The following is an 18620-nucleotide window of genomic DNA, read 5'->3' on the forward strand; positions in this document are numbered from 1 at the left end:
CGGCATGTAAATACTCTTCAAAGTGCACAACTTTTTCCTAATTTAACCGAAGCTGTATCTCCAACAGGTACCGAGATCCCCATGCTTAGGATCCTTATCTTGGACACCCTGTATATTATTGTAAATCTGCCATGAAAATATTAAATTTTGCATATTATTATATTGGTGTTTGAAAGAGCATTTAATTTTTCAAAATACCATTAATATACCGTTTAATGAGTTTTGAATTTTTCTTTACTGAAATTTAAAACGATAGAAGAACTAGGAGACTAGTTAAGGCTTTCGAGCATGATCCTTCAGTAAAATCGAAAATACTGCTAATCCTCTCTCCTACGCTCAAACGCAAAAAAAAGCATATTCGCCCCCATTCCCCCCAGTCACGTACGCCCCGAACCCTTTCTCCATTCTCCACTAAGTCCATCCAACAAGTCGAAATCGCTCGGGCAGTTCCGTAAGTGTTCGCGGCAAACACGCTCGTCCATGCTCCATGGCGAAAAGCGGGACAATCCCGCACGCAGTCCGATTGTAGCCGTATTCGTGTGCGGTCGGATAATTGCGCCGTTGCCGAATTTCGCGAATATTCCCGATTAAGAGAGAACATCATCGTCAGTCGTGTGGTCCGCGCTCAATTTTGCCTGTTGAGCCCGTGCGTGTGTAATTCGATCTTGGCCGCAGTAAAAAGGATCCGTTTTCTTGGTGTAATAGGAAAAGAGGGTCGATCAGTGGACGGTTGTAATAATGATGAAAAACAGGCAGAGTGCGGTGCTTGACATGCAGGGTCTCCAACCCTTTTCTTTATATGACGATTCGGGAAACAGCTGTGGTTCGTCCGTAGTCTCCGATTTTACCGGGAACGAAGATGAATGCGTTCTTCAGGTGTCCGATTTAGATTCTGAAAGTAACGATGGACGATCTGAAGCTATACAGGTAATTTTATTTATTTTTTTACTTTCTTAGCTCTTTTTTATTTATTGCGGCGTAGTCAGGTATGGGGTGGCGCAAACAACTTCAAGGTCGAATAAAGGATTAAGGGTTTTACCTATTCACACTCCAGCAGAAAAAAGAGTAGTAGATTAGTAGGCTTCCTAAACGTTTCGCCGTTTTTTAACCCTTCACTGGTGACCATCTATTTTACAGACTCAACCACGATCGTTTACGCGTGCTTATTTTATCCTATAAAAAATCCTTTTATAATTATTTCTATGTTTATAATATATTCGTTAAGAAAAGTACGTTTTTTTTAAATAGAAAATTAATCAGGAAACTGCAGCCTTTTTCTGTTAATTCCAGTCAATTTTTATATTAATTCCAAATAGTTAAGGCTAGTTTTTTATATACATATTTCCAAGTTGGAGTTTTTAGGCTTTTTCAAACAACTGAAGTTATTTTTGATATTTTTAGGGTCATATGAAGAAAAATCAATTGTCTAAGAGCCACTTTTTTAGGTCATGCATTTTGTGGCAAAAACTTTTTTCCTAACGTTTTGATTTTTTACTTGTTTCATGGTCAAGATCATCATTAATGTACCTTTACGTATGACAATAGACAGTTTCCTTTACCGTCTTCTTCTCAGTCATTATAAGTGATTTTTGTGTGGAAAAAAATTCAAAAAAGCATTCATTACTTAAAAAAAAAATTAAAATTAGAATTTAAAAATCTGGATACGTACACTTTAAATGGTTTAAATCAGCACTTGCTTTCCGCTGCGGTAATTTTTATCCAGTAAATTTCACAAAATTCATACAACAGGATTCGTACATATATTCCTGGAATAATTTAACTCATTATTGTTTCAGCGTTTTTCAAAACGTATATAGACTAATGAGAAAAAAAAAATTTTTTGAGAAAATTAATGTTTTTTTAATAATTTCACAAAATGGCCTTAACTCAAAAATTAGGGAAAAAAATTTGAAAATTGGTACACATATTCCTGGAATAATTCTACTGGATACCTGTTTTAGCGTTTTCCAAAAAATATATAGAGTAATGAGAAAAACATTTTTTTTTTTTTGAGAAAAGTATTTTTTTTTTCTAAAATGTTCACAATTTTATTTCTTTACCGGAGAATAATTAAGGCCTGTTTCAGTTTATTGAAAACTTAGCAGACATTACATTTACATCAATAATCTAAAATGCCAATGGTGCAAAAGCAAATTAAAGAATTAGTAGGAAGCATTTTTCGTCTACCCGCAGTGTTAAACATGAAGAAAAACTGAAAATACCAAAATATCCATGATATGGTAATTAAAATTAAGGAGAAAGACTCCATATGTACGTACTTATTGACAGATATCAGTTTGCTTACAATATTCCCGAAAATTGTGTATAAATTGCACTAAGAAAGAACGAGAATAATTATTTTTTGGAAGTCTGACAGACTCTTGGTCACCATTAGTGTAATTAAATGTAGGGCCACCAGTTAAGGGTTAATGAACTTTCTGTTTTTCTATTAAAAATCTGACTCGATTAGTGAATTGTAAATAAATTCGTTTCCTAGATTATTCTGAACAATAGTGCTTAATATGGCTGTTTTAATTTATGTCCTTATAATTATAGCAATATCGGCCAACTGTTGTCAATTTAAAAATTATCATAACCTTTATACCAATTTTTAGTCATTTTAATTTTATTGCGAAATAGCAGTTAAAAAAATAGCAATGGAATAATATGGAATGAGAAACGTTAAATCCCTAATAAGTTCAGCAACAATTTCAAAAAAAAAAATTATGGTTCGCAAAAACCACTAAGTTTGCCAGTTTTGCATCGCCAATGGCTATAATCATACATTTTGCAATTTGGAGTCTTTAATTTTTTTTAATCGATTTAAATTTGTTTACAAATTAAAAAAAAATTAAATATGGTAAAACCATATTAAATAAATACCAACTCCTATACATATGAAACATTTTTCAAAATGTATTTTTTTTAGATATTTTTTACAACGTTCAAACGATTTCCAGAACTCATAAATTAATGATTTTTTTCATAATGCATTTTGTGTTTATTAAACCATTTATCGTTCGGTCACCATGAAAATAAAAATTTCGACTATTTTATAATATTTTCATATGTTCCACTATAATTCAATCCCAAAGTTATCTGAAAAAAATAAATGAATTCCAAAAATTAAAATCATTAACAAAGAGCTCTGAATTCGATTCTGAAAATATAAAAAAAAAATTAAATTATTTTCTAAAATATCTAACTACCTTCTGTTGGTACCTGATGCTTTTTATAGGGTTTTTGACTTTTTAGCATCGAAATATTTATCTATAAAACTAAATTATAATTTCCAAATATACGGCTAAATTAAAGCTTTACACGTAGGCGCCATAAAGTAAATTTTACGGTTTGTTAATATAATCTGTGCTTCCAAGAACATTACGTGACTTCATACATAATTTAATTTTTAAATAAATTATATAAATGTGTCTCATATAGCTTAAAAATTAGGATCTATATGCAAAATTCACTTTCTAGATTATTTTGGACAATATGGTATAATTAATTATTACTTTTTAGGGCTAACCACTGTCTTCATTTCAATAACGCATACAGCATGGGACAAAATTAGAGCAACTTTTTAAATCAAAATTTTATCCAGTACCCATTGTTCCTTATGACTTCATCCTATCTTTTCGGCATTGAAGCTACCAGATTGTTTAGTACGTCTTCATTCTTCCACGCTAAATGGACTTCTTCAACAAATGATCAGCATTATGTATTTGTGATCAACGAACACGTTTTTCCACTATCTCCCATAGATTTTCTATTAGATTTAGGTCTCGCGATTGCGGTGGCCACTTTAAAACATTATTTTTTTGCTTAGTAAACTATTCTTTTGTAATTTTAGCTATGTGTTGAGTCATGGTCATGTTGGAATGTGAATTTTAGGGAGAACTTCCCATTCCGCATAAGGCAGCATTATGTATTCTAATATATCAACATATTCGAACCTGTCCATTATGCCCCTTATTCTGTAGGTTATCTAATGTCTAAGGACCCATAAGTCGAAAAGCATCCCACACCATGGTATTGCCGCCACCATGTTTTACCGTAGTAGCAGCGTACTTTGGATCAAGCTTTTCTCCTGTACACAAATTATTTTTTGTCATTTGAAAATATAAGAAATTTAGATTCATTAGCAGGTGGTCCAGTTTTGATGAAACCTAGCAAAGGAAATTTTTGCGTCCCTATTTTTCTTATTTAAGAAGAATTTTTTGGCTGATTTTCTCTCTGGAAATCCGAAATCTAGTAAACGACGTTGAATAGTCCTGCAAGACATGTTTACATCACCAACTGCGGCTAAAATCTAAGTCCAAGACATTCCTGGATAATTTATACTTGAATCAGGAATGGTTTGTTAGGGCTTTAATAGATAAATTAATATTGTCACTTACTACTTAGCATCTTGTTTCTTCTTTTCTAGTGTTTGGGGTTTTTATCCATGTATCGCTTTATTACAGGTTTTTTGAGCTGGGAATCATGGTCACCATTAGTGCAATTTTAATATAGTTAAGGGTTAAGATCATTTAAGAAACCTCAAGAAAGTTAAGTTTCTAGTTAAAGAAACTATACTTTCAGATTTCTGAACAGAGTACTCATTTTTTAAGAATTTAGTCTTCATCAATATGGATTAAAATGGTTTCACATAATTCTACCCTTCTGTGAGTCTTATGGTTTAAAAACCTGAACTTTAGTGAACTACTATGTATGAATGCAAATATTCCTTGAATTAAATAATAAGACAAACCTAAATCATCCTGAGCACTTCTAATTGAAGCTTGTGGATATGCAGTAAAATATGCCAATACATTCATAATATTATCTTCTTTATTTGTAACTGGCTTTGTTTTATTTAATTTAGAGTCTTAAGAGAATTAACAAAATTTATTTATAAGCTTACACATTTTTGCCAATTTATTAATGATCAAACACAATGTTACTATTTTAAGTTAATGTGTCACTGTCATTTATTAAACCAGTGTGACATTTTTATTAACTAATTTTATAAAATAAAAATGTTTAAAATTATGAAATTTTATGAAAATAAGTATTTATTTTTAAAACGCGGCTACTTAGGTATATAAACATGTGATATTAAATCAAAGGTATTTTAACTGTCCATTAGAATATTAAATAAAATATAGAGTGTTCCATTTAAAAAATGCACTTTTTGCCATTTTAGTAAACGAAAGATACGAGTATTAAGTTAATTTTCGACGACCCTGCATAATGGTGAGTAAATCAGGCTATGGAAAGTTAACTGAGGTGGTTTTTTAAAGTGATATTTAAAATTTGAACTTTTTAGGGACTTAAATAGTTGAAATTCAAACAATTAGTTATCCTTTGGTTTTTAACAAAAAAGACGGAAATTTTTTTTCTTGAAAACCGCTAGAGATATGTATAAGGAGGTATGATTAAAAAAGACTCAAAATGAAGCAAGGAATCAAAATATCTAATAATATATAGGGTGTTCCGTTTAAAAAATCAAAGGTGTTGCCATTTTTTTATATAAGCGAGAACGATGCAGTGCTGAAAATATTTTATAACGATTAGAGCATTGTCTGTTACTATAGCCACCAAATTTTCAGAGAAATTTTACGTTCAGTTGTCCTTATACAGCTAACGTACCATCGGTCGTCAATCATCCTGTATATAACTAAATAACACACCATCAAGCGAAACAATACAACGTTGTCGCATCATGCACTCATTTAATATAAAAATTTTAAAAACACACTAGAAATACCATGAAAAATAATTGGATTATTGAAGAATGCGGTTCTATTGGCAACGTTATCGATGGTTTCACGGTTTAAAGCAAATAATTCTCGGCGATTCCTTAAACCGGGGTCCGAGCCAATTTGAAATATTTAAAATATGTCCGGCACCTTTTCCAATTCGTTTACCATTATTTTAAATAGCATCTTAGATGCGGTTTTGTCGTGTTGAAATATACGCCTTCGCCAATCTGTTAGCATTATTATTTTAAATTGTTCCAGATATATGTAGGTTTAAGGTAAGGTTTTTGCTTGATAATCATGAGTCGGAATGTATGCGATATATAATTTTATTTAAATATTTAATGTAAATAGTAACTTTGTGAGTGTTTAGTGCGTATTTGGACGGGCAGTTTTGTTTGTTTTATTCGCATTTGTAGTAAGGTGAATACGGTGTAAGTGTCTTTGTGATTTACTTTTATGGACTAGTTTAAGTAAGTTGGGTTTAATTACAGTTTGTGTTTAATTTCAGAGGCTATATAAATAATATCCTAATTTAAAAGGTTTGTGAAGCTATTATAGGCTTTACGAAATCGTTTAATGCGCCTGTCCAAGTTTTTCGTGGCTTTTCTTGATTGAGCACCACACTTAAAGGTCGCAACCCTACCTTGGATTTAGTAATTTTTAATAGTTTTTGATACGACGTCTTTTCGAACTCCAAATGTAGTTGATATCCATACTTGCTTTTTTCCAGATAAATGGGAATTAATAATTAAGATTATATTAAGATCTTAAAAACATCAGTTGTTTTTATGATCCTTTTTTGATCTGGACTTGAAGCACAAGAAAAACTGTACAGTAAAGAAACAATATTCTTGCCTGGCAAACAAACATATTTTTATAAAACATTATGTAGGGAATTCTATATAAACAATTTATGCAAATATTTTAAAAGTTGCTTTAATTTTGTCCGATACTGTATCTCATAAATTGTATATCCATTTTGTTCTTATGGCAAAATATTAAAAAATTTAGCTTTCTTTGAAGTCATATTATATGAATTTGAAAAATCCGTCTGGTAAAGTTTCAGAAAAATCCCAAAAAAAAAATTGAAAAATATTTTACTTCAAAATTTTCAATTTCAGGGTATACCTAGAGCCTTTCACTTTTCCAACGTTTCATCTTTAATTTTTTTTATTTACTTATGTAGCAGCCCTGCAACCTCCTACATTCATTATTATCTATATTGTTTATAGTCTACATACTTTGCTATTGACAATATTATAATGATGTCAGATTATAACTTAAAATTAAAAACAAAAATAAAAAAGACTATTGCAACTTTTGTTTGTATTTAACCCTTTCGACCACTTGAAATTCAAAATTGCAAGGATTTTTCAAAATTTCAGTTGTTTCCACTATAATTTACTCTTAAGGTAATCTCAACAACATGTCATAAAAAAGTTTCTGCACTCAATTCGGAAAAAAAACAAAAACTAAATTATTGTCTAAAATAACTACTCTATGTCGGTACCTAATGCTTTTTACAAGTATTTCGACGTTTTGACATTTAGCTACCATAATCAATTTTATTTGTCTTTTGAGAGTCATGAATTTTTTTAGCATGTAAATATTTATTTATAAACTAAATTATCATTTCCAAATATACTCCAAGGCTTTATAGATATGCCCAATAAAGTAAACTTTACGGTTTTTTAATTAATCTGTTCTTCCATGAAACTTATCTCACTCATACATAATTTCATTTTTAAATAAATTTAAAAAATATGTATAGAGCCTAAAAATTACAATTGATATGCAAAATTCACTTTCTATATTATTTTGGACAATAACGCCTAATTATGACTTTTTGGTGCTACTAGCATAATTAACCAACTGTCTTCATTTTAATAACGCATACTTTATATACCCATTTTGTTCTTATGGCAAAATAATAAAAAATTAAGCTTTCTTTGAAGTCACAAGAAATCGCAATATTTGTATTTCGTGATTTTGAAAAATATTTTGCTCCCAAATTTTTCCAATAATTGCTATACGATGCACTTTAACGTTTCCAACGTTTCATCTTTCAACTTTGTTATATAACTATATCAACTATATTATATTTATTTAATTATGGATCCAGGGAAAGACTATCAACTGTTTTCAATTTTCTTTGGCTTTTTTGTATATCAATACTGTGAATAAAGACCTGTTAATGAAAATCTTTGATTCATTTTCAAAAAAAAAAAAAAAAATTGAAAATATATGATTAAAAAGAACTGATAAGTTTTAGATTTTTTAAACAGCATTTTCAAAAATTTATATTAGATAAAGCAGCAGCAGGCCTGCGCCCTTGTAATTTTTTTTATCACCCATATTATTTACATTGTACATACTTTGCTATTTAGAATATTATAATGATGTTATATAATAACTTCGATTAACCAGTTGGCTTTATTCGTGTTCATCTACCTTTTTATATCTATATCCGACGTCAGGCATTACCGTCATTGGAGTACAATTAACACGGAGGCCAATTTTGCGATAGGACAAACCAACATGTCCATAAGCAATACTCCTGTCAAAATCAAGGGTGATAATTTTGACGTCTTCGAATTCGAGGCATTTTGTTCTGCTTAACACCAGTATATGGACAAGCAATATTTACAATTATTTGTACTCTCAGAAAATACTTTCTTCACAAAACTTAGGAGATTATATTTTAAGAATGGTAAACAAAACAAAGATAAAACGTTGTCGTTCTAACCACCGCATGCTTTAAAGGTAGTTAAAGAACTTCTGAGGTCAATGACTATAATTAAGTTTTTATTTGTTATCATCTATTCTCACTCAATATTAAAGATATTCGGAGAAACCGAAATTTTCGAAAATATTAATTTTTCTTATAAATTGCTACTGAATGATTTTTTCAGATTTGTTAACCAAAGTTTCTTTTGGTTAACATAACCAATTTAATGTTTGAAAGCAAAACTAGTTAAAAATGACTTCTAGCTCTCTTGTCATTTTACTCTTGTATTTTTACTAAGTTGAATAATTTATATATTTTAAATAAGTTAACATGAACTTCATATTATATCAGATTTTCATATATGCTTTCTGAAACACTCAAAAATTTTGATATATTTTGACAGTATTAACTACATATAAAATAAAATAATATAATTTATACGCTTTTGGTAATATATTTAAAATTAAGTTAAATATTGTTACACCTTCTAAAAAAAATTACTTTACTTCAGGAAATACAAAATTTTGCAATTATTTTTTTCAATCTCCGTTTATTTTCTGAATTCACATAACTTTTAAATTTATGAATATTTTACGCAAATTTTTCGACACTGTTTTGGAATTAACCATTTATGACACTTATTTCACCCCTTTTTAAGAAATAAATTTAATTCCCTGGAAGGCATAATATATTCTGAAAGTTTTGACCTATTTTTCAATTAATGCATATTTACCTAAAATTTAAACTTAATTTAAAAATGTATGAATATTTGTATACACATTAAGTGATACATCATAATAAGCAATTATTATTATGATCTTATTTAAAATACATATACACTACCGGACAAAAGTGGAGAAACAAAGTGGTTTTTGTATTTATTTTTATATTAGTGTATTTGATCATTAATTTTTTATTTTTTTTAAATATCATTTTGTTTCTAGTTTTCAGTACCTCAATAAAAAAATTAAAAAAAAAACAAGAAAAAACAGTGACAACTAATATATTTTATTCTTGTTTTTACAGGGGACAAAAGTGAACACTATTTTTATTAATTTTTTATACACAATGTATTAGTTAGTTGTACATACAAAGACTAATAATGTGTAGCAAAACCCTTATTTTTTATAACTTCAGCACACCGACTTCGCATAGAGCTCATTAGGCTTTCAATATAATCTGCTGAAATGAAATTCCACTCCTCTTGAAGAGCTGTGAACAAATCATCCTGGTTTCTAAATTTATCTTTATTTTTTTGTCTGATTTTCCTATCTAAATGGTCCCATAGGTTTTCTATCGGGTTTAGATCCGGACTTTGTGCGGGCCATTTCATAAGGGGCACATTGTTGCCTTCAAACCATTTCTTTACTACTTTTGCGGTATGCTTCGGATCATTATCCTGCTGAAGCGACTGTCGAAGCGGCATATTTTCTTCTGCGTATGGAAGCATATGATCCTGAAGAATTCTTAAAAATTAAAATCTGTCCATTTTTCATTCAACTTTTCTTAAAGTAGAGTAGGACTTCTGATCCGGAAAAGCAACCCCAAACCATGATATTGCCTCCTCCATGTTTCACAGTTGCCCTGGTGTACTTTGGATTAAGTCTAGTATTGGCAGAACGATGAACCCATTTCATTCCATCAGATCCGAATAGGCAGAACTTACTTTCATCAGAAAATAGAACCGTTTTCCACTTTTGGGTTGTCCAATCAAGATGTTTCTGTGCAAATTGGAGTCTAGCCAATCTATTCTTTTTAGAAATGAATGGTTTTTTGGCTGGACGACGGCTATAAATTCCAAATTCAGTCAAACGACGACGAATAGTACGCACAGATACCGAAACCCCAGGTATTTCATTATAAATTTCTTTGGCGGGCATAAAGGGATGTTCTGTTGCCAACATTTTTATTTTTCTCTCAATAACTTTATTCGTTTTCCTTGGCCGTCCATACCTTGGACGGGTAGTCATACTATTATATTTTTTAAAAGAGGCAATAGTTTTTGAAACTACGGATCTATTACGATTAATTTGCCTAGCAATTATCAACTGATAAGGTAAATACAAACAAGAAGGATGTGTTTTATGCTGCAATAATAGAGCTAAATATTTTCTACTAAAAATGTAAAATAATATCTTGTATGTTAAGATGTCATTGTTAAGTTTGTAAATGTTTCTTCACTTTTGGCCGGTAGTGTATATCAAAAACCATCAATATTTGACGTCTAGTATATTATACATTTTTTATGTAAAATTAACCAGAGTAAAAATGTCGTAAAATATACAGAGCGTTCCATTACAAAAAACTCACTTGACAATGAAAATTTTCTTTTAAGGGCACTCTGTACATTTACCATTACTGTCAGCAAAATTAGTATTTCCCAAGAAACATTTTCACCTTGTATGTAAAATTTTAATAAGATGCTTTAAGCAAATGTATACCTCTAGAAAAATACTATTTAATATTCATAATGATTACAACTATTTGGGTCTAACGGTTAACGATGGTTGCATAAATATAAAAGTTAATAAATAATGAGATAAATACAACCCAATTAGGACTAGAATAAGGTTAAAAAAATGAACATTTTATTGGCGTCATCAAAGTAATCGCTTGTAAATCAGCGAACGGATCGTTAAAATATTACGTAATTTCTATACCAAATAAAATACATTCATGCGAGCAGCCTCCAATCTTAATTCGTACAGTTTAATTCAGCACAATAAATTTAAAAGTTTTAACACAATGTTCTTTGATTAAGTGAAACGTTTTATAATAACTTAAAACTTTTGTTATCACTAGTCCTTTTCATTCAGAAAATCGCAAGGTTATCGGAAAATTATCGCTAGAGTAAACGCAAACTTAATGAAAATATTGAAAAATACTGGCTGATATCAGAGGCTAATAAAAAGCACATAATTTAATTAATGCATTCATTATATGTTCTATTTTTATTGATATTAATAAATTAAATCGGGCAAATTTGTTAATTGGCACAGTAAGCAGAAATAATAAAAAAATTAACCGGATATTATTAATAATTACTAGCCATATTTATTAAGAATCAGTATATTTTAAATGTAAACATGTGTTTAATGAATCAATACTAAATATACAATATGTTAGTGTTTCTAGTTAGTTCTAGAGCATCAAAAGATATTAGATCGTCAAACCCAAAGACGTTGACTTAATAGTCTGATTTAGTATTAAGTTAAATTATACTTCCTGAATCATAAGTGGAAGAATATAAGTAATATTTCTTCTTTTACAAGATTTGTTGCTATTAAACTCATTTTGTCATTTGGGCTAAATACTTGCAATGAACAAATGGGCATGTTACATTATCTATCAGAATAATTCACTATTTATGAATTACTTTCGTATCTACTTTTGATAGATATCAAATGATAGACTCTGGTAGCGCAAGCAGTTCGGCGTTTCTTTATTGATTTGTTAATTGCATGGTCTGAATTTTAAATAGTCAATATTAGTTAATAAAATAGTTAATTTTAAATAATCTTAATTATTTTTGAGCAAGTGAAGAAGTACATCTCTGGTTCTGGTTTGATGACTAATAAAAATATTGCAAACAACAGTAATAAAAAGTGCCGAACAAGTTTATTTTCATGTTTCCTACAAAATGTACAGGGTTGTGATTTAATAAAAAAGGAAGGTTTTTCTTTTCTTTTTTTTGAAAAAATCCTCGGACGTGTCGATTCTATTTTTGGATCTGTAAATTTTTGGATTATCCGTAGAATTCTCGAAATATTTTATATATCATAACTTTGGTATAGGAAATTAGCTCTTCAGTATTCTATACGATCGATAAATTGTGACTAGAGAAATATTCCAAGTTACATTACAAATGCGATCTTTGAGGATAACAAGCGTGTGTGCCTTATCTTAGTACACTTATTTTTGACATAACTCCAAAGAAAGTAATCCAATGGATTAAGGTTGGGTGACCTAGGCGCAGACCCTATCTTTGAGGATATCAAACGTGTGTGCTTTATTTTTGTATATTTCATTTTTTACATAACCTCAAAAATAATAATCCAAGATCGGGTGATTTAGATGGCCACTCTATTAATCCATCTATAAACCGGTTTAGGAAGGGTGCCACTTTTCGTTCTTTAATGATTTTGTTAGAGTCGCTTTATGAAGCGTCTTATCCAAAGCTGAGTACTTAAGCGGGTCGGATTTTCATATAAGGAAACCAGGTTATCAATTTTTTTATCATTTGGAATAGTCCTTCCTGGTATGCCAAGATCCTTAATAGTTCCAGTCTCTCTCCACTTAGCCTCAATTCTACTGATTGTGGACTGACTTTTTTGACAGGTTTTTTGTTCGGGTATTTATTATTGAAGATTATTCGAACTTCATTGTGACTAGTTTTCTCAGTTCAGTAAGAAAAGCATTTAACATTATTTTGATCGAAATAGCCTTAAATTTTCAGGAATTTCTAATTGGGAGCATAGAAACAAGGTTGGTACTTTTTTTGAAACGCTTTTTTTAGGTTAAATGGAACTGAGGCGGTATCACATGTCTATTCTATCAAAATAGCCTTTTTTTTTAGTCTACTGAGATATTTTCAGTTTCATGCGTTATTGTTTAAGATAAATTCAATTTAGTTAGGGATTTTTTTTCCGAAAAAATTTTGTTTTTTTTGTCAACATTTTGCAATTTTTTGCACATAAAATTTTGAAAATTTGGGCCTTTTTTTGGAAAATTTTGGGAAAATTAAACTGGAAATCAGGCGGAAGAGGGTCCAGAAACCAAAAAAAGTGTAGGTTAAAAAACGTCATAATTTTTCAATTATTCAATAAAACTTACCTATATGTAGAAAAGAGACAATATTAGACGATATCTGATAGAGCAAATTTTAATACTCGAGCTTTTTAATACTGCTTTTCCTACTGCTTTCCTACTATTTCCTATTGGCCATTGACAATATTTTCAATTAACAGTATTGTTGAAACATTAACGAAAAAATTGTTTGTATATATGGAAAAAAATATTTTTCCTGTCAAACTTTTTTGCGATACCCTGCATGTTTATATATGATAACAAAAATAAAATCGATGGAAAACATTGTTTTAATTGTTTTGAGTCTTGTCTCAGCTTAAACTGTACTAAGATTTGACAAGGTTAACGAGATAATTGCTAATATCTTTTAGATAGAAATTAAATGGTAAGAATATAGAATTTATTTGTTTTTTAGCTAACGTATATCTGCATTTTTATTCCCTATTATTCCTAAGTGAGTAAAAATCCATATAAATGAAATATTGAAATTATGTGTATATAGTAACGTAACTTTCAAAGCTAGTGGATGCTTACGATAGTATGCATTTTAGTGCACTCATGGTTTAAGGTGCTAATATCCATGTTGAATTTTTAAGGGTAGTTACTATATAATAATATGGTAGCTCTGTTGCTATGTGAATGATGAGTAAATGAGTAATTTGACTGTTATAATGGGTATGTATATTTTCTATGGAAAGTGTTACAGTAAATTACTTTTCAGAGACAAATCAGTGATAGGCTGCGTCTTTTCTGTTCCTAAATTTAGAGCAATCCATGTATGGTGTATAATCCCATTTGGTATATAAATAATGAGAATATAACTAGAAGTGTCGTTTATTTTAGATAGGTACTTGGTAAGACCTTTAAAGATTTTTACAGTGATAAAATCCATGGAGAAAATCGATTATAGAGGTTATTATTATTATGTGTTGCATCTGGAATCTTTATTGGATTTTTTTAGTTTAATGTTTGCTCCTGGCGAGTATATAGTAGGAGTTGATTTGTAGACTGAATTATTAAACGTAAAATATTGCATATCTTTTTCCTTTTTATAGAGCTTCTATGAGCACTAAGAGATCTTTTAGGACCACTGGTATATGCAACTACTCCATATTTTTGATTTGACTATATTCATAAATGAGGAGGGAATCTGCTAGCCAAACATAAGATATTTAATGTGTCTTTTAAAGTTTAAGAGCGAATCAATGCAAATTAATTACTTTACTTCAATTTATTTTTCTGCAGAAGTGTTTGAACTTCTGTTATATTAATATAAATTTTGTAGCTTCAGAAATGTTTGAACAAACGAGAGGATAGGCTCTCTTATTTTTTAAACGCTTTATCTGTTTATTGTATTGAAAGCCAAGGTTAGATGTTAAAAGAATGGACGATGTATGTTTTTGAGGTATAAGTCAGATTTTTCTAAGTTCTAAGAAAGATTTTTAGTCATAGATATTCTAATATTGTCATGGCCTGGTAATAGGTAAATTACAGGACATAATATTAGTGTGAGCTATATGGAGTTAGGGCTAGTAAAGAATGGGATGTTGATTGTACATTTCAGCAAAATATTCTGCAATAATCTGAACTAATTATTGCCTATCTATATGGTTATCTATGAAGTTATTTAGCACTAGCACTCGTTTTAGTCAACTTATTTTTTTTCAAAAATTTGTAGAGATCGCATTAAAATTAATGGTACTGGTAAATATTCTATGTATTAGTTTTAGCTTTGCTAATAATTTGTATAGACTTTGCCTATTGTTTTTTAAGATTTATAAGGTTTTCTGTAGTAGGGCGATGTTTTAAGAGTTGTAGTGCTTTTTTCCTTTCTTGAATTGCAATTTCGCATTATATTTCGCCAAGATACAGAGTAGCATTTATAGAATTAACTCTTAGAGATCTCGTGTTACATTGATATCATTTTTAACATATTCTAATAACCCGATTATCATACCTCTTATACTCGTTTTTATAACGTTCCATTATATTCCTCTCTCCTTATTCCCTGAGCTCATTAAATTGTCTTTAACTATGTAAATCTTTAAAATGTCTTGCGCTGTTCAAGATTTATGTGGCGATTCAGATCCTCGCTGGAGACAAAGGTATTGGAGAAATGGAAATAAGTGTATTCCTTTGTACATAATAGATTTTGTTTGTCTGAAGATGCGAACGTTATTACTGAAACACGTGGCGACTTGTTAATAAACTGTGTCATTGAAGTATTAGCACTGTTTTTTTTTGAAATTTGATATTGATTACTTTAAACGCCCAAAATTCGTTAATGTAAAGTGCAAATAAAGCTGTAATTACCGCTTATTCGCGTCAAAAAAAACTTGTTAATTTTAAATAATTGCTGACGTGGAATTGTAATTGACTTGATAATAATGTAAATACACTTACAATCGACTTTTTCCAAACAGGAATAATATGAGGTGTGAATTAATGTTTTATTACCCAATTGTCACTCAGATCGATTTCTTAAAATCGGATTTATTGGTACAGGATTTTAAATATATTTGCGATGCATCTACTGTTAAGTATTCATTTTAAATAATATAAAAGGTCTAAATTAGGCTAGGAAATTATCCATTAAAAAGAACTAAGAATAATCTGGTTTATCAGTGGGAAATTGAAGACGATCTCTAAAATTACTCATTGCATCTGCTCAGAGATTATTTCGATTTTCTGACGGATTTTCACCTTAAGTTCTTCAAGAGTATATAACAGGAGATTCCTGATTACGTTCTTTTTTAGTTTCTAGTAAAAGCAAATAAACCACCGCTTACGAACCTTGCACTATTAAAAATTTAGTAGAACCATATTGTGCACGGCGCAAGATCTCGTACCACTAAATGCAGTTCTTCCTTGTGTGACCCTTATTTCTCCTGAATCTTGGCCTTGGCTAATGTTGTCGATGCAATTCTTTACTATTTTTTAGTTCAACGTGAAGATCAGTATCTTTGTTCCATATATCTGAAACTCTCTGATAGTATTCATATGCCTACTTGGTCTAAGATCTTATGTCCTGTATGAACGATAGACTGATTTTTTTATATTGCCCAATTGACAGGCTGTTCTCTGTTTCCATTGTTTTTATGTGGAATAAGTCGAAGACCAAACCAAACCCAGTACATTAGCTATGAATCTTTTACTTGAAACTAAAAATGAAGAAGAGAATACGTACCTACAGATGCTTAACTATTTACATGAGTTGACAAAGGCGTGTCCTTACTGAGTTTGTTTTTGATGATATTTAAAGATTTCTTATTAAGAATGTCACAAAGTATTTGTTTGTATTTACTAGTTTTTATCTTTACACAAAAGAGTTAAAATATTAAAATATCCATACCTATCAAATAAATAATAATATCTAGAATGCTTAAACAGAGACTTTTAACAGAGACTGGCGAGTGATGCGAGACATCTGGCCACACATAAAGTCGGTTTTAGCACAATTTTAAAAATATATCCTTTACTACAATAAGAAAATTATCAAGAATTCTTTCAATTAACACCATTTATGCATAAATAAAAACTCTCTTAGAGGTTCTTAGTGATACGACACTTTTGATGGGCGCCCATAAGGTTGGTTTTAGTACATTTTAAAAAATAATTTCTTAACTATTAATAGTAGATAATGTTAGCACACCTATGTTCTATTGAAAATGTACTACATCTATCTTGTGCGTAGACAGAGACCTCGCACCACTACGCAATTCTTCTAAGACCATTTATGTATAAATCTTTGGAGCTAATAAAGCGGCATATTTTGTATTGTATTGGTATTTATTACAGTGATAGATAAGCTGTAGTATTTCGGTGAAGATAAAAAGTTGATTAATATTTCACCAGTACTTTCCAGTAGCATAATTAAATAATTGTGTCCCGCTTTATTTGGGGCCGAAATTAGTCAGCAATTCGCCCTCGAATAATAGTCAATAAAACTGAAAATTTTATTGTGGAATAGCAAAATCTCATAAAAACATTTTTTAAAAACCTTTAATAAACGCCTATAAATGCGCGCTAATGAAGGTTTTTATATATGAGCGACGCTTAAAAATCCGTAATACTTAGTATGTGCATACATTCGTTACTGATAGCAGGAACAGCTTAACAATCAGAGTGTAACGTCTAGCTTTAAGCGTTGAGCCTATCAATAAATTAACAAATAAAAACAATTTAAAAAAATATCGTTAAAATAGAAATCCAACATTTTTTTTTTTAAACAATTTGCCTTGATCCGATTTTTTGCTTGAAGTGCGGCCTTAAAACGTCGGTACTTAAGTCGCGCGTTTGGCAACGCACAAATATGCGCTTTTACTTCATAATGTGCATGGTACCGCTACCACTTCTCTCCTTTGTTTCGGAAATAATTAAATCTATGTACGAAATAACTCACCGCAAGGTTTTTGTTGCTTTTTACGCTCGCTGGACGTGATATTAAAATTGTTATATTTAGTCGGCCGATTTATTTTTAAAGTTATTGCGAACGATTCATTTTGAAATTTGGGTTAATGCAGATTTCGTGATTAATGTCTTATTATATGACGAATATAGACTCAGATCTTGTAAATCCATAAGGCAGTACGGGATATCAGGAATTTTAAGTATAATTTTATTTAAACTGAGTATGTAGTACATTATCCGTCTTTAACTTCATTATCCGATTTTAAGTTGGTATATTGGTTTATCAGAATAAAAAGCTTTTTATCCTGCTTTTGCACACTCTTAACATTAACCCTTCAACGGCTAACGTTACTACTTATTTGTAACGTAAGGAAATGACTATAAAAAGTGACAACACAGCACCGTTGTAATTGCGAATGACATGCGTGTTGACCAGTTTGTTATTTAAAGCCGATAAAAGGCTATAGTAACGCAAGTATACAGGCACGTACAGCCCTTTTACCAAAATTAGATGTTAAACTTAACCTTAAAATTTAGAAGGGTGAAAAATGGATTTTCGACTACAGCAATTTATCTGTAAAAAGGCTTGAAAAAATAACGTGGATCCATGGTGACTTTGAGGAACAGATAAGGCCATTTGCTAAACAAAATTACCTAATATATGATAATATGAGTTATTTTTTAGGTCCCGCTGTAATTGTATTGTCCATAAATATGCACTTTTTCGTTACAAACCTAATCCAAATACTTCAAAAGAGGAAATGAAATGTGCAATCAAAATTTTGACTGTAACAGGATATAAAACAAGAACTCTATGGTAATAAGCGAGTCTATGAGAAGGGACAAATTTCGCCAAAATATAAAATATTTTTATTGTACTGATAAATTACACCCGAACTTTAATGCCAAAATGAGGAAGTTACCCCTCT

General features: G+C 30.2%; 1 protein-coding gene across 1 annotated transcript in view; it reads left to right on the forward strand.

Moving 5' to 3' along the window:
- The first annotated feature begins 491 nt into the window (after positions 1 to 491).
- The window catches only part of LOC126743090 (terminal nucleotidyltransferase 5C), a 120961-nt gene continuing 102832 nt past the window's right edge, over positions 492 to 18620 (forward strand). The window contains exon 1 of the mRNA XM_050450042.1: positions 492 to 927. Within this exon, the coding sequence (XP_050305999.1) occupies positions 739 to 927 (189 nt within the window). The 5' untranslated portion in view covers positions 492 to 738. The remainder of the gene's footprint in view (positions 928 to 18620) is intronic.

Source organism: Anthonomus grandis, chromosome 1 (assembly GCF_022605725.1).
Source record: "Anthonomus grandis grandis chromosome 1, icAntGran1.3, whole genome shotgun sequence".
Lineage (NCBI taxonomy): Eukaryota > Metazoa > Arthropoda > Insecta > Coleoptera > Curculionidae > Anthonomus > Anthonomus grandis.